This window comes from Danaus plexippus, chromosome 19 (assembly GCF_018135715.1).
Source record: "Danaus plexippus chromosome 19, MEX_DaPlex, whole genome shotgun sequence".
Taxonomy (NCBI): domain Eukaryota; kingdom Metazoa; phylum Arthropoda; class Insecta; order Lepidoptera; family Nymphalidae; genus Danaus; species Danaus plexippus.
The window spans coordinates 1,940,796-1,966,085 of record NC_083549.1 but is presented as its reverse complement, the minus strand read 5'-3'; the positions used below and the strand labels follow the sequence as shown (position 1 = coordinate 1,966,085).

The window sequence follows — 25,290 nt, the reverse complement described above, 5'->3', positions numbered from 1 at the left end:
TATTCAAATTATTAAAACCGGATAAGTCAAGTTCCAATCGGTCCTAATACCACACACCGAAAACTAATACATTTTAGTATACTTTGACAAGCTTTGAGTATTTCTGCTAATCAAATCAATTATTTCTTTAAAATGATATAATGTTTTTCGGATATACTATGCGGGCGTATTATATCTTTTTAAATTTTCCCGATGTGTCACTCACTTTACAGCAACCGTGATCACAGGCATATCAGATGAAAGTGTCTATACTTAAAAAAGTATACGAGAAAAACATAGTTTCATTTAAACGTGTACTCGCTTAAATCGTAGATGTCATAAATTATCTCTTTAGAAATATGATTTAAACATTAAAAATAATTATAAGCTTTTTGCTTTTTATATTCTTCTAATAATTAAAAAAATATATAAGATTTGTATTATATGATGTTTTCGTGCATGTTACAATATTATAATAAAAATATGCCCTACCTATTTTTCCACTGTAGTTCGCACTTTCATATCTAAATTCATTTGTTCCATTAATTATTTATAATACCATTATATATATATATATATATATATTATAGGAATATGAGAGGGTAGGAGAGACTCAAACGACATATAAGCAGTTGTCAGAGGACATCAGGATTCTTTTTCGTTCGTAACGCGCGTTGGTGTGATAGTTTAGTCGTTAGTAGATTTTCGAAGTGGATTTAAATGTTTCGATTGTATTATATTCAGATCTCATTTAACGATTAGTTTAAATCAAGATAGTTGAAAGTTATTCATTTAGAATTGTTTTTATTTTTGTGTAAATTTAATAAATTAGCGGTGGAATTGTATCTAATGTTATTTTTAAAAAAGTCAGTTCTTATCTAGTTTCTAAGAATATATATATATATATATATATATTATTTATTATTGAAATATAAATATTTATTTATTAAAAGACAGATTACAACATAGTTTTAAATGCTTCCAAACTTGTAAAGTAACTGTTATTATCAAAATTACTACATATTTTGAACTTGAACGGTCAAATACAATTAAGTGTAATGAAGGACAGCCGTTGTCATATAATGCTTTATGTAACTTGTTAGAGATATTTATATGTCCACAATAAAACTAAGTCGAAACTTGCTTTGAAGAAATACATTTTAAAGACTAGGTATACATTAGGAAAGTAAGGATATTATTTGTTTATGTTATGTTACGTGTTTAAACATGCATATAATTATTATAGTCTGTAGTTGAAATTTGTTAATATTAGTAATAAGTAGTCTTTATTCTTTTAAAACAATTTAGATAAAGATATTAAAGTTAAGTGTTAGGTTAATTTCGTTATACTTGAGAATATTCCAACCATCAAACAGTTGTAATGTCCATTAGTAATATCTGCAGTACGTGGTTGGATTCGCAAGATGCGGATTTAAGATCTTGTTAAAATTTACTTTGTAATAGAATTCCGTACAATTTTATTTTATACCTCGAAGTTATTTGTCTATTCTATTTAAAATAATTCCATATTTATTATGAATCGATGTAGATTCATAATTAAGTACTGGCTTCAATTTTGACAAACATAACGGTAGACAAACAAACATATTTTGAATTCAGAATTGATAGAAATATTTGTCCGATGAATACTGAACCTTTTTCTTTATTTTATATATCTTTGTAGAATGATTATGGTTATTCTAAATTATTGATATTGGAAGGATATTTTACACTTTCTGGTGGACTCTGTTGTTAATAAAATTCGATTCTTTTTAACCATTTATTTATAGTAAACCATTGATAACCGCATACACTACGCTTAGATTAAAAAGACAAACTGCTTTGTAATAATCCTTATAAACAATTATATACTGTCAACACTAGTATCAATGTTTTAGTAATAATTTTATATATAACAAAAAAAAAATCTAGTCATATCATGCGCTTGTTATCTTCAGTTTTTAATATTTAAATAGATCTCTATGTAACGAAAATTCTTTAGTTATTCCTATGTAAAATAACACTGATATTATTGCGTCTAATTTAAGAGTTAGGCGAAAGCAATTATATTATATACAATTCATTGTTATGTCCGATTTAAAGGTATTTTTATTATATATACCTTAATAACAATATAAACGATCACAAGTATAAATAAATTTATGTGGTTACTCCTTAAACTATCATTAAATATTCATTTTCTTCAACCTTTTTCATGTAATTTCAATCCTGAACAAATTTTTTTTGGAGGTAAAGTATATAAGATAAACATTTTCGATACCTTTTTAATGCAAAGATTAATTATTGATTCTCTATTGTATTTGTTCCGTTATTACAAGATAAAAACTTTGTTTCCAATTATTATTACAAATAAATTTTAGGATTACAATATTACTGGATACTAATAGTATTAAATATATAATTTATAAATAACCCTTAATAATCATGCATTTACACTACGGCACAGCCAAAAATTTTCATAAAACCCGCTTATGTTTAAAGACTTACTTATTGAACGTGCTAACTACAACGTGCGCAAGATTGTGTAGACAACATTATCGTTTCGTTAATTAATATTTGTTTAAAAAAAAAGTATTATAATATCATAGAATTCTTATAAACATATATTAATGTATGTGTATTACAATTAAAAACACTTTAATTAAGATATAGCGACCGAGAATTCGGTAAAGACCTACCAGAACTACGATTTTTAATAACTTTAAAATATTTAAATCACAGACTGTTTTGGCTTAACATCAATATGTTTGAAATTTGATTATGTGTTCAGTGTTTAGTCACCTTGTAGCACGGGTAGATAACTGAAATAACGAGTTAGAGCGACTTTTACTGCTTGAATTGTAAACAGTATAAGTAGCACGCTTAACCTATAAAGTAGAATGGTTAGTGAATACGTTGTATAGTTGAATAAATATTCCATGGAAGATATCTGTTTAGGAATCCCCGCTGTCCACAGGCAAAAATTGTTGCTGCGCCACAGATGACAGCACCATATCTATGGGCTTTGTATCATCGTACAAGGAAGGTGCTTCACATAAAATAGCAAATGTACCAACTATGGAAGCAATGGTAAAAATCCAGAGGAACAATCTATCAAGTACCATAGCAACAAAACCCCAGTCTTGATCTTCCTGTATGAAAAAATTAATATATGTATAATTTATCAAGGAAGAAAATATCGTGAGGTAAATTTAATATATTACAATTAACCATTTTAAATATTATTTTACGCTTACCGCATTGAATTCGTCCTGGCGTTGCATGTGATGTTGAATAAACATAACGTTGTGGATGGCTTTCTCCAATTCGAAAGGGTACTTCTTTTTTGGGGTCACATCGCTCAGTGAGTCGTCAAGTCCGGACATAACAGACGGCAAGCCATTGTACCCTGCTCCAAGGTTACCGAGCGCGCCAACAAGACCACTAAATCTATTAAGGCGATAAATATAAATATTATTTCAAATATTTATATTTAAATTAGATGAAATTTTTGCAAAACTAAAAGGGATATAAATGAAAAACAAAAAAAACTTACTTTCACCTTAATATTTAACTTGGCTAAAAAAGTTGAATTTTAAGTTTTGTATAAATATATGATCTTTATAAATGAAAATAGTATCAGTGTATACTATGTAGCAAAACTAGTGCAAAAATAAAATACTCGTATATTAAATACAAGTATCAGTTACCTTTAAAAGTCTCACTAATTTTATCTTTATCATTTAATTATTATGAATGATTAATTGGTAAGACATTTCAACATGTCAGTGAAAGACATAATAAAAAAATATATAATAGAATTATCAGATTCTTAACCTATTAGTAGCGGTTGTTGTATGTAGTCCATTGCAACCTCCTGGGAGATGATGGCGTAAGGAGTCAGGACTCGAGGCATTAGAATTGTTCTGTTCAGCTGCAGCTAAAGCATCTTTGAACTTGTTCTTCATGCTTCTCCCGGCTATTTTTTGCGCAGCCAAATCTCTAAGCAAATCCTTCGGTACTCTCATCAAAAGCAACTTTGGCAACTTCGTTATAAAAAACTTTCTTACCCAAGGTTGCATCTTATGGGTGCTAGGTTTTCGGTAATGAACGTTTAATATTATAATGGTTATAACTACAGAGAGCCCCACCAACAACATAGTGAATAAAAGATACTTCCCAAGTAGAGGCAGGGCGAGGGATGTTGATGGAATAATCTCAGATATTAAAAGGAAGAACATAGTTTGAGAGAGAAGTATTGATATACTTAAAGCAATTTTTTCTCCAGAATCAGCTGGCAAATAAAAAACAAGGACGGACAGATAAGATATTCCAACACATGGTACTATAAGATTGACGGTGTAGAATAACGTTTTCCTTCTTAGAGTTATATTGAAGAAAATATCTGGAACAAAATATTAATTGCTATCAAAATATAATAATGCTTGTAATGTAATCCTTTGCAATTTTGTTTGTTATGACGTTCAAAGGAGCTATTAAGTCGTGATAACAAAATTTTCAGTTATGCTATTAAAGTTAATTTAATGACATTTATATCTCCCAAACTTATCCCTAGTTTTATAAACCAATTCAAAGTAAAATGTGCAAGTGTAATGTAAAGCAAAGTATAATGTAATCTACACCTGCCATATTGATATCGATAAATCTTTTTAAAATTTTATTATTGAAATAAATATTTAAAAAAAAAAAAAACAAAAAATATTTTGCCAAAACGTGAGAAAATCTTTTAAAAATAACAAAACAACATATATTACTTAAATTGAACGCTTGGCATTACAACAAATCCTCAAAAACACGGCTGTTTCCTAATCTTACCACAACGGGCCGTAAATACCCCGCCGCTACGACAACGCTTATCTATGTTAAATTATTGCGTTTAGCCGTAACAGGTAGGGGTTTAATCTGGGACTGAAGCGTCGGTATTATAAAGCATTACATTCCAATAAGAAAACATATTTGACGTCCTCGTGATTTCATTCCGTCAATTTAGAATAGAAATTTACTTTAAAATTAGATTTACTAAAACGCTAAAAGTTACCTACGCTTAAAAGGTTACACGATTATATTATTACGAAGAAAATAGTAAAGGAGATTTCCGAGAAATCGTTTTTGTACGCTTATTTTATCCTTCTTAGTTCAATAACATTTTCTAAATAAAGGTTTTGTTGATTATGTTTATACTTACCAGGGTAAGGTTCTTGGCAGCATGGATAATAACGTTCGTGCCTTTCAGCTGGTACTCCAAGGATGTCCCATTCCACGGAAGGATAGTATTCTCTGAGGTCAATGCCCACCTCCACCATATCACCCTTTTTTTGGTTAATGTGTTTCAAATCAATCTAGAAACGAACGTCATTAGACTTATAATATAATATTTCTATTTAACATTGATTTTATAATACATATATGTGTAGTTTTATGTTTTATGTTTAATATACCTGATCTCCATCATAACTCCAAGAACCGAATTTAAGAAAACAAGTTTGTTGATCGAATGGAAAATAACGGACATCTATTTCGCAGGACGATTTGAAGATGGCTGGTGGTGTCCAAAGTACTTTACCAGTGTGATGAAGAACCGCTTTCGTCATTGTTGTAACGACATACTCTCCGTCAGCACTACGAACACATATTATATTCTATTATTTAACTTTTTGACAAACTAGAATACGATATGCAAAAAATATCTTTTTTTATAATAATTGGAAAACTATAGATTGAGATAACTTTCGATTAAATATGTTAAAGAATAAGTGCTAAAGAGGATACAAGGCTGTCTTGGATTATATTGTGACTTTCTATCAGCCACACTAGTAGGAATAAACTATGATTATAAGAGATATTTTATGCTTGTCCTTAAAAACCGTCGGAATCGTCAACCAGTACATGTGTGGAAAAATTCTTTACACATGAAAACGTTTTAAAAACGCTAACACTTAAAAATACATAGCCATAGCCGACTTTCTTATTTGAAATTATAATAGCCATGAAGACATATAAATATCGAAAGTAATAAGTCCACCCAAACTATATTAGTGCATAGATACATTACGTACCCATATACGAGGGAAGGTTACTAAACCATCTAGTTAAGAGTTCCTTGGTAATGTGAAAATTTTATAAACAAGAATGAATTACATCGCTAAGCATCATTATGCTTACTTATTAAATCACATGAGAATTAATTATATAATATTTATAGTAATTTATGATTATAATATAATATTTTACTTCCTTTTGTTAAAATATATATAATAGTATTTTTTTTTTAATATTGCGTTTATAATATTTATTATTTTGCTATGAACCGTAAAAATATTTAAAGCTGACACGCTTAAATTGTCCCTTTGAGTTTATCCTCTACGACGAAGTATATACAGTTAAAACATCTTATATCCAACCATCCATCCAATAAATCCAGCTATTTGAAAATACGTATGCGACTTAGAGGAATCTGTACCAAATATATTGCTGTATAAACGCCGAAAATCACACGCAAATAAATGGGCGGACATCTGCTTGGGAATATAAGACCAGAAGTAACGTTACTAAGCGGTAAATAAAATATAAGATTGTAAAATTGGTTGCTTTATCAAAATTTCTTCAAATTCACAACCATTCCTTAGCTTGAATTTTTGATATTTCAGTTTGATTAGAAGGAAATTGAACCGTATTTTAATACATTTATTAAATTAACGGAGAAACAAACAAACTATTACTTCGTCGTAATATTTGTATTGCCTCTTAGCTATTAATCTAATTAATTGTAGTTGTTTTGTGGCCCAAGACTTACTTAATATGCTTTAGAAAATAAGGTTTATCTTCTTCGAATTCATCGTATGCTTAGAAAAAATTACTTCGTGTTTTTAGTATCAATTTGCAGTAATTAAGATATAGAAAAAAAGTAATTGTGTTTTGAATAACTTAAATAAATGTTATAGTAAAAATGAGAAATATATAAGAGAATAATTATTATATTTTTTTATAAAAATAATTGATAATCACATTACCACTAACTGTACCATAAGAATTTTATTAATCTATTTGATTAAAAACAATGTTTGTAATAAATGAAACTACTAAAATTGTGGAAAGGATTTTCGGAGGTACAAAATTTATACACAAAAAATTATTTGTTTAAATTTTAATTTGAGGATTTTTTTCCTCTTATAAATTAATCTTTGCTCTAATAAAAATCGTCATTTTAAGCATCTATTTAAGAAAAAGAAAATATACGTTTTCGTTTTTCTAGTATTAGAAATAACAACTGTTTGGCTATCAAGATTTAGATGATAAATACAAAGAGGAATTGAAATAAATGCTCGCGCCCTTTGTGGTTAAAATACATTAAGATACAGGAAACATTATTATGAATTAATTTACCGCTATATAAAGAAATAGGTTGTTAATTTATTAAGCCTCGGAATAAATAACAATTGGAAATAAGTTGCTGCCTTTTACAGCTTGTACCAATCTCAAAGAAGTAAAGCATAAGATCGGCCGCACGTGCGTTCACTCTGTACATGATTAATGGTTTGTTGGCTTGTTTTGACACAAGTGATGTATAATTCACCAAATCTTTATTGCTATTTGGCCAATTAATTAACGTATACGCTCAGAGAGTATACTGGAAATTTTATCAATTAAATTCATTCGCTTTAAGTTCGTAACTTGATTTTATTATTCCGAAAAAATTACGAAGATATTAAACAAAAGTAGTGTAGTGTGTTAGTTAAATTCTACTATTTAATTCTTTTGTAAGTAATAGAAATATGTCCACAGCATTGTTTCGTTTTGTTGGTACGATTCTTCGGGATGTCCGACGATGATTTATTGGACAAACATCGTTCAATCTTGTATCTTGTTGTTAGATTCGATTTGACATAACTTTTTTTAGATAACAATAATTTCAGTTAGATAAATATAGAAATCAAACATAACAAAATCAGAGAGATCATGTCTAGAAGTTTAATGTGACATAAAAAAATATACAGCGCATTCACAAACAAGAGCAAGCTATTAACTCATTTTTTTAAATTATTAACTTTAAAAAGTCGTTTAACCGAGATTTGAAACTGGTTAAACTGATTAAGATAATTGTTTTCGAAAATATGTATATATCGCGTTGACAATTTAAATTAAAATAATTTAGTATTATTCATATTTGTGGTAATAAAATATTTATTGTATGAATGAACAATTATATCAATTATTTTCAAGTAATGAAAAATATTTCTGCTACTTTTGATTTAAAATGTTTTAAGAATATTCCTATTGAAAATAAAATTATGAAAAATAAAATGAAAGTATATCTTAGAAAACCTGAAAAATAAAAAAGAATTAATATATCGAAATAATCTGCAAATAACAAGATCCCAAAAGAAACGCCCTGAACCATAAATATAGTAAAATGCTAAGGGCTTTTTGTATCCACTTACTTGTTATATAAAACGATATCTGGAAGCCAAATGTGCTCTGAAGGAACATAAAGTTCCTTAACCCCACCGTACTCCAGAGGGTCCCATTTAAATTTGTGGTCTTCCCATTCCTAAAAAGACACCCATGTAAATTGATCCGCTTAAGTCAACAATTTGGTATTAATAAGACGTAATAAGAAGATAAAAAAAAAAATACACCAAAAATATTGGAGTTTGAAATTTAATAACATTTGTGTTTAGTCATGGAAAGTTATGAAAAGAATCTTGTTTCAATTAAGTCTTTACTTACATGTTCCAGCCAGACGTTGGTTGTCAGAATTTGATCTTTCAAATTCTGAAACAAAAATGTTTGCCTTTATATCTTGGAATTACAAAATTGTAGAAAATACTCGGTGAAAATATAAGTCTTTATTTCAAAAAGTCGGAGTTAGGTTTTACAGGCGTCTGGTTTAGCCAATCGATTGACAGTCAATTTTGGGATATTGCCAAGAAACCTTGCTACAAAAAACGTATCAATATCCTATAGAAATAAGGAACCGAAAATAGTGTAGAATCTCTGCTTTTGATAAGTTCCTAGCCAGTGAAATGTAATTTTCGCGTTCAATAAATACATGTTATGTATTTAATTCATCATTATTTACACAGCTCCTAGTGATTTTTAACATCAATCAATTGTATCAAAAAAAATCTTAATATATAATTACGTCATAAGACAAATCAAAAAGTTAAGACAGTCAGTAACACTACAGACTCATAAAATTTATTATGTATCTAAATTATGTTGAAATATCTCATCTCAAAGTAAGCTTTATTTAAATAGTCGCGTAAAGTAACGGCCATCATCCAGTAAATAATAAAGCTGTTTAATATGTATGTCACAACCAAGGTACAGTAAATATTTTGTATCCCTCTTTATAAAGCCTCTTTGTGTCCCATAGTTAGCATTCCTGGTGGTAACAGTTGAGGAGTTACGTGAGGAATCTGCACCTCAAGTTATAATGTAATTTGTATTTAAATATATCCCTTTTACGCTACACTAAAGCTTTGTTCATATTTTTACTTTGTTTTTAGGGATAAATAAATGTATACCTATATACTTAATACATATTAATTCTAATCAATTATAACTTACTTTCAATATTACGCTGTCATTAAGTTGATAGATGAATTACTTTCTTATAAACTTTTTAGTTTAAGGCAAGTAAAATGGAGATCAAATTTCTCAAACATTACTTTGAATGGAGATACATGAGCATAGTCTGTACAATTTTTTATACTCATTAAATGATTATTTTGATGAAAAATCATCCGGGAAATAGAAAACTATAAGTTTTTTTAGCCATCCATGAATCGTCAAGCGAAAAAAGAGTCTAACGTTCAACATTAATCCATCATATCATCGATCTTTACACGTGGTACATATACGTGTAAACTAGGGTGTTATAACTGCTGTCCTAGTCATGGTTGGATAGTTAATTAGGAGATGCGAATCAGGCGACGATAATGAAAAATGCTTACGATTTTCGCAGTTAAATTGATACAATGTAAGTGATGTTACTTTAAAAAAATTCAAATTTTCTCATATATTTATATGTCCATTACCTCAAATATTAAACGTAATGTAGATTGATCTATCTGAGTATTATTTACCTGAGATTTTGCTTTTATTGCAACGAAATTATTTAGACTACAAGGATAGTAAGTAATGTAACTTTTAACTCATTTTAATTACCTTTTCTTAATAGTACTTTTTGTTATTTAATTTACATAAATAATGTAAAACATACCGATAGTTACAATAAGCTAGAATAAAAGTTACGCTCGTTCTATATTATAAAAAAAATATAGAATCAGGTCAGATTTTTTGAATTTGTATATGTTTTTATATTGTAATAATTTTTCATAGTTTCTGATGTTTCATATTATATGAACATAGTTTTTGTGTAATACATATTGGGCATAGAGACGAAGCCTCCTAGCATTCCATGGATTCACCGTGCGGGTACCGTGTCCATCGCGTTGCAGGGAGGGGAGCTTTAGCAGTGCCTCGGACTTGCGACCCACGTGTAGGTTTAAGGGTCTCTATTTAACACGCGTTAAACGGTCACCTCCACTGTCCAAGCTCCTCTCTCTACGTAACCAAATTTGAAATGATCCTATTAGGGCTATCTATAGAGTTAATAGAGTATTTGTTTTAGAGAAAATTTGTAAGCGTATATACTAATGCATACATATATAACAATATTCAATATAACAATATTCAAGAAATTTCACGAAGAAAATGCTGACAGCCGTAACATAATCATCATCTCCTCATTCATGACCATTTATAAACAATTTTCAGATGATTTGTCGACAGGAAAATTACTTTTTTCCGTTTGTTATAGGAAACATTAAAATTGTAATAAGCAATCCACTATTAATTTAGCACTAAAGGATTTTTTTAATGTTCGAATGTTCAGAATTTGATACTTTAATTCAAATTAAATATTACTGCTTATTACGGGAAAAACACATTCTAATGACGTCGTTAATTTTTGTTTAATAAAAAAGTTATTGTAAAACAACATGTTTATAAAAAAGCTGTGAGAAAAATCTACTTTTTAACAATATTAAATAAAAAACACACTTACATTTATTTAAAAAAAATGTAGCCCGGATCCAAGCTGTTATAAAAAGTAAAAAGTAAACTTACCAGGTCAATGAGCTGAGAAAGCCGGAGACCAAGTTTTACCAGCACTGTATTGTTATTTTTATCGACTGGTCTGATAAGTCTATTGTAATTACTTAACAAATCGTCATACAGCCTCTTAGCATCGGGGTTAGCATAACAAACACTGCACACAGTCAATAATATTAAAATTGAAAATGCTGACATTTCGTAATATAAAGTTATGAATTTTTTAACAATACTTCGAGTTTATTCGATTAGAATATGGAAGATGAACTGATTTTATTAAATAAGAAAACACCGATGCATGGAATTTGCGTAGTTTTTTGTCTTAAATTTTAGGATAGTTGACAGCTACGCCCGCCGAGCATCAGCGAAAGTGGCGCCTCTACTGGCAGATTAGAGAACCATTTCGTAGGCTATTGCGCACGCTCGTAAGTAAATTTTATAGGGGGAAATAAAATAGGCTATGACTCTTTTTATAACCAATACAAACCTATTTTATAATAATGGACTATGGAAGACACTGTAACTTTAAATGTTATTATTATTTATGTGAAAATACCTATAATTCAATTCAATGATTGCATTTATGAAACAGCAAAATGGATTTTAAAAAACACTTTAGTCATAAGGTATCTTAATAAAAATATATAAGTTATTATCCAGTGTTTTCATTATACCTATTTTTTATATTTTTAACTATTTCGGAATCCTTAAGTTTTTGTGAATGTTATGTCAGCCATATTTTTAAGCAAATACATTATTTACATACCAGTTTTGGATCGATGTTTTACGCTTGCGCGTTGCTTCATTCATTACTTCAAGTAGTGCGTTACGCAACGTAATAGATGGCGCTAGGAGTGTTAATGGGCAATGTTTGTGACTAAGCCTTTCTAGGCAGAATAGAGTAACTTTGAAAACAATTTCTATTAGATACTTCTTGCTGTTGATAATGCTTTAATGAAAATTTTATTTAAATAAATACATGTGGATGTGTGAGTGAGTTTGATTGTAAGGGTTTTCATTATTCTCTGTATACATTTATAATGACATCTTTTCCTCACATTAATTCTGTATAAAAAAGGGAAACGCGATAATTAAAATATTACTTGTTATCTACTTTGTGCTGTGAGTCAAGTATATTAACAGCTCAGGTTATTATCAGGTTAAAGCTAACAAGCCGACATTAAAGAAACCACCCGCCCTCAAAATTGGGAATTTTATAGTTTCCTATAAAAGTACGAAGAGAATGAGAAACTTAAGTCCCTTTTCCCGATCGGAGCAGCAAAAGGTTTGACGGTAATGCGAACATAAAACGAGCGGGTTCTGCAAACTTAAACGAAAAAGTTTTGGCCTTTTTTCAAATCTCGAAATGTCGTTATTTTTTTCTTTTAATTGAAATTCCTATATTGACCCGAAACTGTTTCATGGACTTTTAAGTTTTATTTTGAAAAAAATCAAATTACTTGTGCATTATTAATAAGAATATTATTTTATTAAAAAGATAGGAACGGTCGTATTAAAACTATAATAGGTATCACGATTGTGTTTTAGCTGCAATAGTTCACTTTATTTTAAGGATTAATATATATTTTTTTATTGTAGCACATTTAATTCCCACCAACTGCAATGCAGTTAGCAAATACACCTTTAATTCCGTAACCCTCGAGAATTAGTATTAATTACGGCGCAATCAAATTGAGATAAATTGCCTTAAGCTGCTGCAGTGAGGTTAATGAATCTTATTTCTCTAAAAGTAGTTGTGAATTATTGATGTATTAATTATACTATGATTACCATTGATAACTTTAATTTGGTCAGATGTTACTGGATGCGATGAAAAAGTATAGATGGTACAAAGAAAATCATACGAAATGTATTCATTATTACATACTTATTCGTTAGATAATCACTTAGCTGAAAATTTATAGAAATATAAGTATGTTACACAGAAGTACAGCAATCAAACCATAATCATGGCGTATATTACAATAAAACCAGTAGGTCTCAAACTATACATAGTGAGACAAAAGTTTATTCTGTAAATGTAGAGAAATGAGTGTTGTAGCTTCGCATTTAGTTCATCCCGGCGGGAGCTTGCTCTTTGTTTGCTTTAATGAACGACGTTTCCCAAATTTTATTTTTTTCCCTATTTGCCTATTAAATTAATATATTTTTGCTTGTCTGTATTGTGTTTTTGTTTTCTCTTAGCATCTGTAATACTTATTATCTATAACCAGGTATTCTTAAAATAGTGTGATAGATAATTTTGTCTAATGTTACCATTACAGTGTCTTATATTAGTCAAGACGGTTAAAAGAAATCTTCCTAAAACTTTAGTTCTTGAGAGAACTTGTGAAAGCCATTGACTTAAAATCATGAATCTTAAACAATCAACATTTTCAAATACTTAAAGCTCTAAGGATTCTAAAGACGACAGAGACAACAAATTATAAATTATGAAACTATCACTTTAAAAACCCTTCCTTTGTAAGATTTGTTTGTTTTATTTCTCTAATTAAAAATAATCCCATTGTGTCTACCACAATGGAGCTGTACGTCTGTGTGCATTGAGCGTGAAATCAAGGGCTATCTATTCTTTGCGACGATAAGATGCGAATAATTATCGTATTTAAATGTTTTTAAAAATTAAAAGCAAAAAAATTTTATTCTATATTATAACACTTTCAGTGATACATACAGCTTCATGCGATATACACATGTTAATAGAATGTATATCGTAGAAAATAGATGCTTCTGAACAAAAATATAGAATGTATCAAGTTTCAAATATTGATAAATTTACTACGGGATATTTCATATTGCCAATATTCCAATATTCTCAAAGGTTGTGATGTATGTATTGTCTCCATATTTATTGCAGAACATTGAGTTATGCAAGATTTAATATGTCAGTGTACTGGTTAATCTCATTCTGATATTGTTTAAGCAAGTATTGACAATAAATATTGTAACAAAATATTATTAAAAGTGGACTTGTTTAGTTTCAGCTTTACAATTATTACTAAACATGAAAGCCTGGTAGGTTTATCAAGATGTCAATACAAAATTCCATCGAACGACCACGTTAAGTATTAAGTTACTCCTGTAGTATTATATTATGTAAGTAAATGTACAAAAAATATATATAATTAGATTAAACCACGTACATTTAGTTAGACATAATGTATAAAAGTGGATGTATTAACTCGTAAGGTTCAGCCCCTTCAAGTCGTGACAAGGGTGTACCATTTATCATAATATCAAGATGTCGAGCTTCAGCTAACTCTTATTAGTTTTCTGGGACACTGTTTTATTCAGGAACAAGTCCTAATAAATGGTCGAATCGATGTTTAAGCGCCGGACCTCCATTATTATAGTAATGATGTAACTGAAATTAATTTATATATTATAACAAGATTTTTTTCGTCTCAGTCGTTTAATGCACTACTTCTAGTTTGTATAACCGTAACAATGCCAATTTTAAAGCTGTAATACTGCGTGTCGATTATTTAGTTAATGTGGGAAGCAATATCCTCGTCCTTCTCCTTAGTTTATATATTTTTTATATAATCTGAAATGTTTATTCTTCTTAAAAATATAACAGATTTGAAACCTCACCTAAGGCTGTCTGTCATACTTAATCTTTTGCCGCATCATCCGTTAACATTTCGACCTTAAATATATATCAAAAACAATTCATGAACGAATAAAACAATCGAGTAGTGACTATATCTTTGTATAGTGAACGATACTAATAAAAAATCTGTTATTAAATAATCGTTTCCAATAGGAAATATTCTCTCTCTCTAATGTGTAAAAAATTTGTTGTTAATATTGTGGTGTTAAAAGTTAATGAAATATTATTTTAAGTTGTAATATTAAAGGATATTTTCAAAACGTTAGTTCCTATTTTATTAAAATAAGACAGCCAATTAAAGTTAAGGAATTGACTGTAAAATTTCATGAATAGCACTTTTAAATAGTAATTTTTTTTTAAGCCAACTTTATTTTGTTGTAGTTTCAACGAGCTGCTTAAATGACTGAGATTAATAAAAAAAATATTATAACACTTTGTTTTCTGACGAATTAGATTACATATACTCTTATGTTAACCACAAGTGATTTAAACCTTTAAATGTTATAAAGATAAGAAGAAACTTTAAAATTATCAGCTAAGAGTAGAGTATTTTTGTAATAGATTTGGTATCAACAGTGACTGTCCAAAATTTATGTTAAAAAAACGAGTACAATACTATCATTATTTTAAAAATAAAAGATTTTATTGTGTCTTATTTATGATTTATATTTAGGACATTTTTGGCCGCTGGCTCATTAGCTGGGTCAATTTTATATTTGTTTTTAATGCAATTATTGTAAATCAAACAATTTCAACTGAGATCCGTTTAGTCTTTTCCTCGTTAAAAATCAAAAATATTTATTATATAATTCATCGTCAGAACCTCGAGGTTCTTTGTACGACCGACAGTGCATATGCAATTGTATTCTCTGCTGATAATACACGGTAGGACACATAAAATATTTTAAAAGTTTATAACATTCACACCCTTACCACCTTGGCATAAGATCTATATCGGTGTACACCAATGTTATGGAGTTAAACGGAGCCGCAATGCAGGCGACGTATTTAAAACTGGTATGCAAGCCTGAAACTGATTTATGCTAAGGTCCTAAATTTATTAGAGTCCAGATTTACATCAATTAACAGACTATGAGATTCATGTTTTAATTATAAGTTTGCCTAAAAAGTTTATTAACTGGTGTGTATGGCAAAGTGACGGTTATTTCATCAACTTATTTAACTTGGTTTAGGTTTAACGAACTTTTGTAACTAAAATTTTAATTAATATTAAATGTATGAGAGTAGTTATGCATAATATGGAATAGATATTACAAAATATCACATTATCTCAAACAAGGTATCGGAATATGTTCTTTCAAATGTCAAAGGTATAGAAATGGGATCTCTCAATAGGTTTTTTTGTAACTTCAACGACACAATTCCGATTTCCTTATTATAAGTCGATATGAAATACTCTTTAATATCAACTAACTGGAAACGTCTATCGTTTCCTGCAATCGGTATTAATTTCTAACTTGAGGTTTAAGGCTGTCCACTTACGAGCGACGCCTAGTACTTGTTTTTTTATTAATTTTAAATTTTCGTTAGTTTATTTAGTTGTGAACGAATATTATATAAATATATAAAATCTTTAATATTATTTCTTTTAAAAGTGTGATAATTTTAATTTATGTTATTTATTTTAAAGCGTCGTTATGTACGCATACAATTAACAGAATATTAAATGTTAATTGCATGTCATTTTCAAGGACTGACAGATGTGATTTATCTCCACGATTTATTGTTACTTTACAAGTGCTAAGACAGCCTTATTTCCCACTGCTAAGTAATTGCCTCAATTCCATATCTCGTTCAGCTTATACTTGGTTTGTAAAAAAAAATAAATAACTAACATAACATTGCACATTTTATAGAGCTTTGAATTTTCACGGATAACTCTATTGATGTGCTCTCTTAGTTAAATGGACCACGGTGGCTGTGATGCTTCCTTTCTAACTTTATCTTATATGACCTTTTATGAGTGTATTCCATTTAAATTTAAATATGAAAGTAAAAGAAATGCTGGTGTTCATTTGACTGTTTTAGTTCCTTTATCATCACAGAATAAATAAAACTTATAATTTTATTAAAGCTTTCAAAGGTTGATTATTGTAAAACTACGTATATTTTTTTTTGTAACACTTTATAATTAATGAGTAGAAGTTATTATTATTACGTATTTAATTTATTAGTTCCTGAGATATAAGTAAGACATTTAATTCCATGCTTTGAATGTAATCAGACGACCTTGTCTAGGCTTAACAAAAGGTTATTTTTTTTTATATATAATAAACAAGACAATAGGAGTTGAGTTGGAAATTAAAAACTGACAGGCACAACCCTTTACCGAATAAACAAGGTCGGAAACCACCTTTGTTTCCCCATTGTACCAGGAATTTCCATTAAATGCGTACATTAAAACGAAAAGATAGCGTTTCTCAAGATCCTAGATTACGTCGTAGACAGTACAGAATGAGAGTGCTCTTCAAAAGAATAATTATTCGGGACTATTCTATGATTATACTCGATATTTTTTCGTTCAATTAATTTTTCTGTTATTATTGTTTACGAAATGTTTCAAACTAGAACAGCTGTTTCGTTCATTTCTATGTTGTTTATTGTATGCTTAATAGTAAAAGAAAAAAATTCAATCAATTATAGTATTATACTTTATTACATGGACTTCAAAGAAAATCGTTCTAATATACATTATTGAAATGGAGACAAAAATTTTGAACGTAATTTAACACTATCCAGTGAAAAAATATTTATAGAGATCCCTGTGATTATATGATGAGAAAGAGCATTAAAATCAATCTAAATGGAGGATATAGTAAAAAAATGTATGGTTTTACAAACAAAAAAAGTATGAGATAAACTAATAACATGTACTTATGTATTAATTCATGATTAATATACTCAGATCTTGACATATCTAATATATTAGGGGTTTAATAGCACACAGTCAGGTTTTAGTCAGATCATCAGGCTGAAATGTCTTCATAGATAGACATCAAAAACAAATATTAAATAAAAATATATAAGTGTTTATATTTCAAAATAAATTATAACATATTAACAGTTTATGAGTAGACATATAGTTATGTGTTATTTAGGTTTTTTTAATTTTAAACAGACCATACCCTGAGGCAAGTAAAAACTGAGGACGTGGCATTCACGGAACGGGTCATCATCTTCAGTACTGATGATGTGATGAGATAAGAAAAATAATAATGTACACATTAACAGGGAAATATTAAAGAGGACATATTATAAAATAAATGTAATATTTCAACCTTACGTGTAATTTAGGTTTAAAAACCTATTGTTTGTAGTTCTACTCATATTAGGTATCTAGGGAAATCTAGGATATAAAGTAAAAAAATAAAATAAAAGTCATCATAATATGTATATAACAAACAATACATAATATTAATAGGTTAGAGTCCCCTCATGTATTATGTATGATCAGTAGGTTCAACGAGGGTATTTCAAAACCGCTATATTTAATGTGACAACGCGAACCGCTTTCTTTGGGACTGTTTCGTAAATTAGTAAAAAAAACCTATCATGCAAACATAATACTTATCGCCGTAACAATAAAGGTGATTTTCGGGCAGCGTTTCCCATTTAATAGTAGAACCTAAAAATCTTCCTTTTCCGTACATGTTATGATTTTGTATGTGATATTAATGTGTCAAATTAGGGACTATGATTGTGTCTTGATAAAAGATTTTTTTTCAAAATGATGCCAGTCAATGCACCTTGTGATAATTTCAAGATTATTAAGTTTAAAATAATATTTCTTTATATCCTTTAGTACAACTGCGTTTAAAAAAATTGCATATAATATATATTTGCTATAAGATAAACTGGGTGTGAGAGAATAAAACAATACCAGCATACTAAAGGACAAAAGGACTGTTTTAATGAGCTCACTTGCAATAACTCATAATGTGGCTTTAATAAAAATATAACTGTTTTCAGACTGTTGATTTAGTGAAGCCGCTTTTGATAAAATATTTCATATTGGGAACTAACCTTCATTACTTTAATAGTAGCACTATACATTAATGGCATATAAGTGGATTAATGATTAATATTTATTACTAATTTAATAAAATGTTATTTCATATTAAATCTGGGGATTATCAAGGGTAAATAAAGTACCATGGTGACCCTAAATTATCGCGCCTAAAGTGTTCAAGAACGGCAACACTCGCTGGTCCGCCCATTATATTAAAACAAATACGAGCGTCAATTTCGGGTTACGCATCGCCTCTGATATTTAAATTAATTTCTTGCTATTATTTCGTAACCTTTAATATAACTGAATTTATATTATGAATATAATTCAATGTAATCATTTTATAATTCTCATATATTCATTTATATTAGATTTTTTATAAAAATATCTCATATCTGTTCTATAATATACTGAATTGAATTTTAGAATTAATTACGCTCGATAAAATAGTGACTTAGTATTTTGTTCTTATATTATTTTTCATTGAATCTAAGTAGCGTATCTCACAAAAGAATATCAGAACGAAAGAATTGAATTATAATTGTAAGATATGTTTAACTTGATGGACGTATTCAGACTACACAATCGGGACAGAGTGAACTTTATCCCTAGTTTGACGTTTTAATTGTGACGAATATATTTGATTGCGGTTTAAAAGTATTATGGGATATGAAGGTATTAATGATTCGAAATTATCACTGGAATGCTCGAGGATCCGACCGCAACGGTGGACCATTCATTATTTTCAAACAAATAAAAGCAAGTTGACTGATTTATTTCGTTTGGTTCCTGACCAAACGAATTCGATTTGAGTATTCCTTGACGTATAATATTTATGTGTGAGCTTAAATTTTTTTGTTTGCCATTAATCGCTTACAGTTTTCTAGGAGATTATTAATAAAAATATGAGCAATTAATTAGGGATACAACGCGAGCATTTTATATAGAAACCTATAATATATTATTCTGATGTTGAAGACAAACAAGCTGGAGATTCAACCGAAATTGTTGTTGAAGGTGTGTTGTCACCCTAGGGACAACAAGAATATGGGACGGAATTGTGAGATGGGGCTAAAAGGGAATAGGGTTTAGGGATTTTAAGCATTCAGTTGTTTTATTATTCTCAAATTTATCAAATACTGAATGAAAGTTTTAACCAGTAAAATTATATTTTATATTTAACTATTATCGTAACGAATTTCACAAATTTTTTTAAGACTTAAGTCCGGTATATAATATGTAATATGAAAGTTATTCGTTATTCCATATATATTTACGATTAAATGAGAATCCTAAAAAGTTTTCCTCTCATATTCATTTAAAAGCAGATCATATTTCTCCGTCTGAGTCACATCTGGCCAGTTAAAAGTTGATAGTGAATTGGCATGAATACACCGCGTAACTTTGTCAACGGTATGGTCTAACACATAGGAAATTATAATTTGTATAAAAAAATATTGTTTATATACTGTAAGCTCAATAAATAAGCGTAAATATATTTTTGAATATTTGAATGAAATGTATGTCATTTATTTTTACTTGTAAGTTAAAATGGCTGATTCTTATCTGGATTTAACTTATTATTGTACTGTAAATAAAAAAAATTATAACAGTACTAGAGTATAAATTTAGCGATAAGGTAAAAAATCTTTTTCTATGACTTAAGTCTATTTACAGTATCGTGCTTGAAAAAACATCTTCACATGCTAGTTTGGGGACGGAAATATTTCCATGTACTTATTAAAAATTTCTAAAATTGGCTGAAAAGAATAACTGAAGTACGTTCGGTTTCCTCTTTAAGCAATCAAAGAAAAGTTCTAATCAAATTAGTGTAGAGAAGTTAGTCTATATAATTATGTGGTACCGAGCCTGTAGAAAATATAAAATATTAGTTATTATTGACGAAGGAACCTCGACGCTAAGTAGTTCACTGGCACACTAATTTGTAGGGTATTAAAACAATTCTCACTAAACTGTGAACATCCCTCTGTTTCCGCGTATATGATTATACATAACATACAAATTTTATGCTAAATAGGTAAACATAAACCAAATGAAAACATAATAAATATTCATGCACATGAAAAGTTCTGTTGAGGAGTTAGATAGAATTATTGCTCCTTATATAACATTAAAATTTTCTAATATAAAACATATATAGCAAAAAAATATTCATAAAGTAATATTTTCTACGTTATTCTTTAGCTCAGTTAGACATTTTTATGTAAATAGTCTTAGATTCTCCGGAAAAAAATATTGTGATATTTTTATCAATTGTGTATTAGAATTTAAGCAAAACAGACAAATAATACTTATTGTATATGTATATATAATGGTTGGAAGATTGGGAGAGAAAGTGTTTAATGATCAATAATAATATATAAATATATAAAATTTAAACGAATGTCAAATTAAAATAAAAGACAATATTAAACAAAACAAAAAAAAACAATTCGTTAATCGTGTAAAATTCCGAAACGATTTCCTGAATAGAAGCCGAATTTGTGAAGGAATGAGCAATATTACACTAGATAGCAGTGGAAGTATACACAAGAGGAACGCAAAAAGACCATGACATATAGCTTTCCGTATATTTGGAAAGCATCGCGTATCCCGAGATTAACAAATGGATCGCGTGAAAAACTTCCCGCAATAAATTTCGCCGAAGTCACAATACTCTGCACGAACGACACGTTAAATTTTATTACAGCCCCGAGCCCTAAGCGTTACGTGGCCATTAAACTTTGGATATTATTAAAATGATCTCCAACAAAGGTTACTGGTAAAATGTTAATAGGAAAGTTTAGATTTAAGATCGAACGTATAACTAAGTCAATTTTTTTTTTTTATTGGCTTTCGCATATATTTTTATTGACATTCATTTTTTTTAAATCTTAAATGGACGTTAGTATATAACTACTGAATTAGTTAAGATTTTTGTGTGGAGACATCAAACTCATTAGAAGAATCTATCCATGAAACGCGTGAAATTAAAATCTTATAAAATCGGAAAAGATGTCGTTACACACTAACACATTTGTTTACAAACTAATAAATGCATTTAAAATTATATTCATTAAGCTTTTGCGATTTCCATTTTAAATAAAAGCAGTCTGTAAGTACATTTGAACGGACTTTATATTATTATTTCTCTTAACAATAAACAGGCTACGGGGAAATTTCAGAAACTTTTACTCTGATTAATTGAAATGTTAATGGAATTTCACTTTGAAGAACGAAGTCAAACTGTTAACAGTAATTACAGTGTTTGTCTATATATTTAAAGACGCAAACAATATTATTAACATAGGTATAAACAAACTACCGGATACGGGAAGGCTTGTGTGTCTGCTACATTTTCAGTAGATATAATATTTGAATGGAAAAATATGGAGATTTTTCACATTTAAGATTAGTCGTTATGATATAACTGATATTTGTGAATCTCAAATATGTCTGTAATGTTTCATGTGTATGTATTATAATAAAAAATAATTGAGGAACGAGGATCAAAATGCTGATACACAGTGTACCTCTAACGAGATATATCATGAGTTTTGGCATAAAATAATACTGATAAATCATCATTTTCTTTCCAATAATTGGTTTTTCCTGATTTCTTGCTCTCGTTATACTATTTTGTAACAATATACGAATTAGTATTTAATGAAGTAGTAATGAAAAGGTTAAGCTTTCGTTTGGTATTTTGCCAAGAGTCCAAACTAGTCGGCGATGAATAAAATTTTCAGTTATTTTAACAATTTAATTTAATTATTATCTAAATGTGATTTAAAATCAACACAGATAATAATATTCTCACATCATCTAATCTGTTAAACAATACATTTTGTAAGTCCAAAAGTTGAAAACTATGTCCATCTGATGTTTCATCTGCCTATAATATTTAATGAATTAAAAAGTAAACAAAGATAATATTACTTCTTCTTAGCATAACTTTTATTTAACTTATTCTTAAAGATTTTTCAATCTTATTCGTCGGATGGCAGTCAAGAGTGTAGGGTCAAATATAAACAAATGATTTGGGACAAAAGTTTTTGCTCTTAAATATTTAGAAACTTCAGATGTAACTAGTTAAACTATTCGTTGTTTAAATAGATGCCTTCTCGAAGTCCTGATAGTATTTGCTCAATACCGAAAATAATTATTCTTTCAACCAAGGTACAGTAAAAGAAAATATTTGTTGTTTAAATTTTTGGACAACAGTTTTACCATCTCAATCAGTATAAATAACGTTAGTGCTTATGTCAAATACAAAAACAGAAGTCCACTCGAATAAAATAGTTAAGCACTACTTCACTTCTGCTAAAGGAGTTTTAAAGTAAAAGTTTTCATATAGAGTCCTGTTCTCATTTGTGGTTGGAAGTACGTTATATCAGTGTTGTATTTTGATAGGGTAGCGAGTCCAGAGATGAGCTATGAGCAGTGTTGCCTTTTTAGTACACAGTTATTTATTTATAGTATTTTGTCCTTAAATTTCGGTACTGCTTCCTTACTACTAGTATTCTACTATTTTTTAAATCAAAATTGTGTTTTGGGAATTTATAACATACGGTGTATATTACTTTTTACCGTGCAAGAAGAGTATTCTCCTAGTGTAGAATGGGATTTTTGTACAGGTCGTTTCCAAAACAGCTCAATACCGTGAGCTTTCTAGATACAAAATGAAATTACTACTGCGGTTTTTCTAGAGTGCTTCAATGTAGAGTTCTTCGAGGGGTGTAAACAGGTTCCTTAAGGGTCGACAAAACGCTTGCAATGCTCCTTGTGTCAGAGGTGTCTATAAGCCACTGTAACTGTTTAACTTGAAGCGAGCCATTTGCTTGTACATAATGCTTGTATTAAAATACTTTATACGAAAAAAATAATACCGAAAATATTCGATTATTAACTTTACCAAAATGATTTTCATTAAATTGTAACTGGTAACTTTTGAAAACTTACAATGTTTCTGAACTTTTTCAATGCATCATGACAAGCATTAAAAAATGATTTATAAACTTTGAGGACCAAAAGTTTCTGTTTTTAAAATACAATGGATATAAATGTCATCAATTTTTTACATATATTTCAATACTTTCTTGTTAAACAAGTGTTGTTAAAACATTGATTAATCGCAATAAACAAAATATATTTTAGGTTCTGTGGTTTTTAGATGACAAAACCGCTCCTGAACAACAGAAATCGCAATATTAATTTCAGTCAGAGATTATCTACGGTGTTATGTTAATGCTTAAATTTTAAATAATGTTATTATTTTATTTCTGTTCAACTTAAGAGGAGGTTCTTGAGCGACTGCCTTTATAAGTGTTATACTTACTGCTTTTTTAAATTTTAATTGATTATTATTCATATAGAATTATGGAATGTCTTATTTTAATTTAAAATTGTTGAAACATAAATTTGTAAAACTGGATATCATGTAGGTACAGAACGTGACAATTCAATCACGTCCAGTAATTTTTGGTGATTGTTAGATTTCTCAAAATTGGACAAACATTAATACGGATGCCTTTATAGGTTTTACCGGCTGCGTTGGATGCAATAATTCATTAAATTCAAATTCCGAATTGAAAAAAATTCTTAAGCGAATAGAATAAAGAATATTATAATAATGTACATATATAAAATTATTTGTCTTTTAATGACAACATACTAGGAGTAAACGATCAGATGGAAAGTTACCGTAATATTAATGTTATAATATATTATAAGGACGTCCTATTCATACTTTATAATCCGTATATTTACGAACTGAAAATCGCCGTCGTAATTCTGGGAGATTCAATTTAAAATCACTTGAAGCTCGACCATTCGGGGATGTACGAATAATTGGTATTTCCTTTGCAGTTGCAGTCAAAAATCTCTAGAGATATCACCCAATAGAACCGCGTCAAATCCAATTTCCTAACGAATTGCTTGTTTTAGCAAAATCCGAAGATATCTGGGAACTCCGCAAACTGTCTCTATACCTAATCTCTAGGCATTACTTGCAGCAGACTAAGTGTTTGTTTGTACGATACCCTTTTATTCACGGTAATATTATAAAGAGGTAGGATTTTATTGTTCGCAAGGAATAGGTTTCCTAACTGCCGTTATATACCGTTTTGAGACATTTCTTCTCTGAGGATAAGAGGTCTGTAAGAAAATATGTACTATTTTAACGAAAGTTATTACAAGGATAACCTATATTAGGGGACGCTGTCTAAATTATTCATGACAAATACTTTAATGTTATTAATTAGACAAATGTATAAAAAATAAAAATAAAGATCTGGAAGCCAATGCGTCATAATTATGTAACAATAGCTATTGCCATTAAATTCTAATGTGGTGTCCACCGTGTATATATTTTAAATTTATTAAAAAATATTATACCTATTACTATAATTCGTATTTTCTAGAGAATCTTAATATATAGTTGAATCATGGGTTTCACAGACATATAATAAAAAGCAAGAGATAAATCACTCATATGAATATTTTTAAT

General features: G+C 28.9%; 1 protein-coding gene across 1 annotated transcript; it reads right to left on the bottom strand.

Moving 5' to 3' along the window:
* Positions 1-1,870: 1,870 nt before the first annotated feature.
* On the bottom strand, positions 1,871-11,459 carry LOC116768056 (acetylcholine receptor subunit alpha-like 2). The gene is made up of 8 exons (XM_032658675.2): positions 11,134-11,459; positions 8,728-8,772; positions 8,439-8,548; positions 5,439-5,619; positions 5,186-5,339; positions 3,817-4,384; positions 3,237-3,429; positions 1,871-3,131 (listed from the first exon to the last, which is right to left on the bottom strand). Exons 1-8 carry the CDS (start codon positions 11,314-11,316, stop codon positions 2,934-2,936), a joined length of 1,632 nt encoding a protein of 543 aa, XP_032514566.1. The 5' UTR covers positions 11,317-11,459; the 3' UTR covers positions 1,871-2,933.
* Between the last annotated feature and the right edge of the window lie 13,831 nt (positions 11,460-25,290).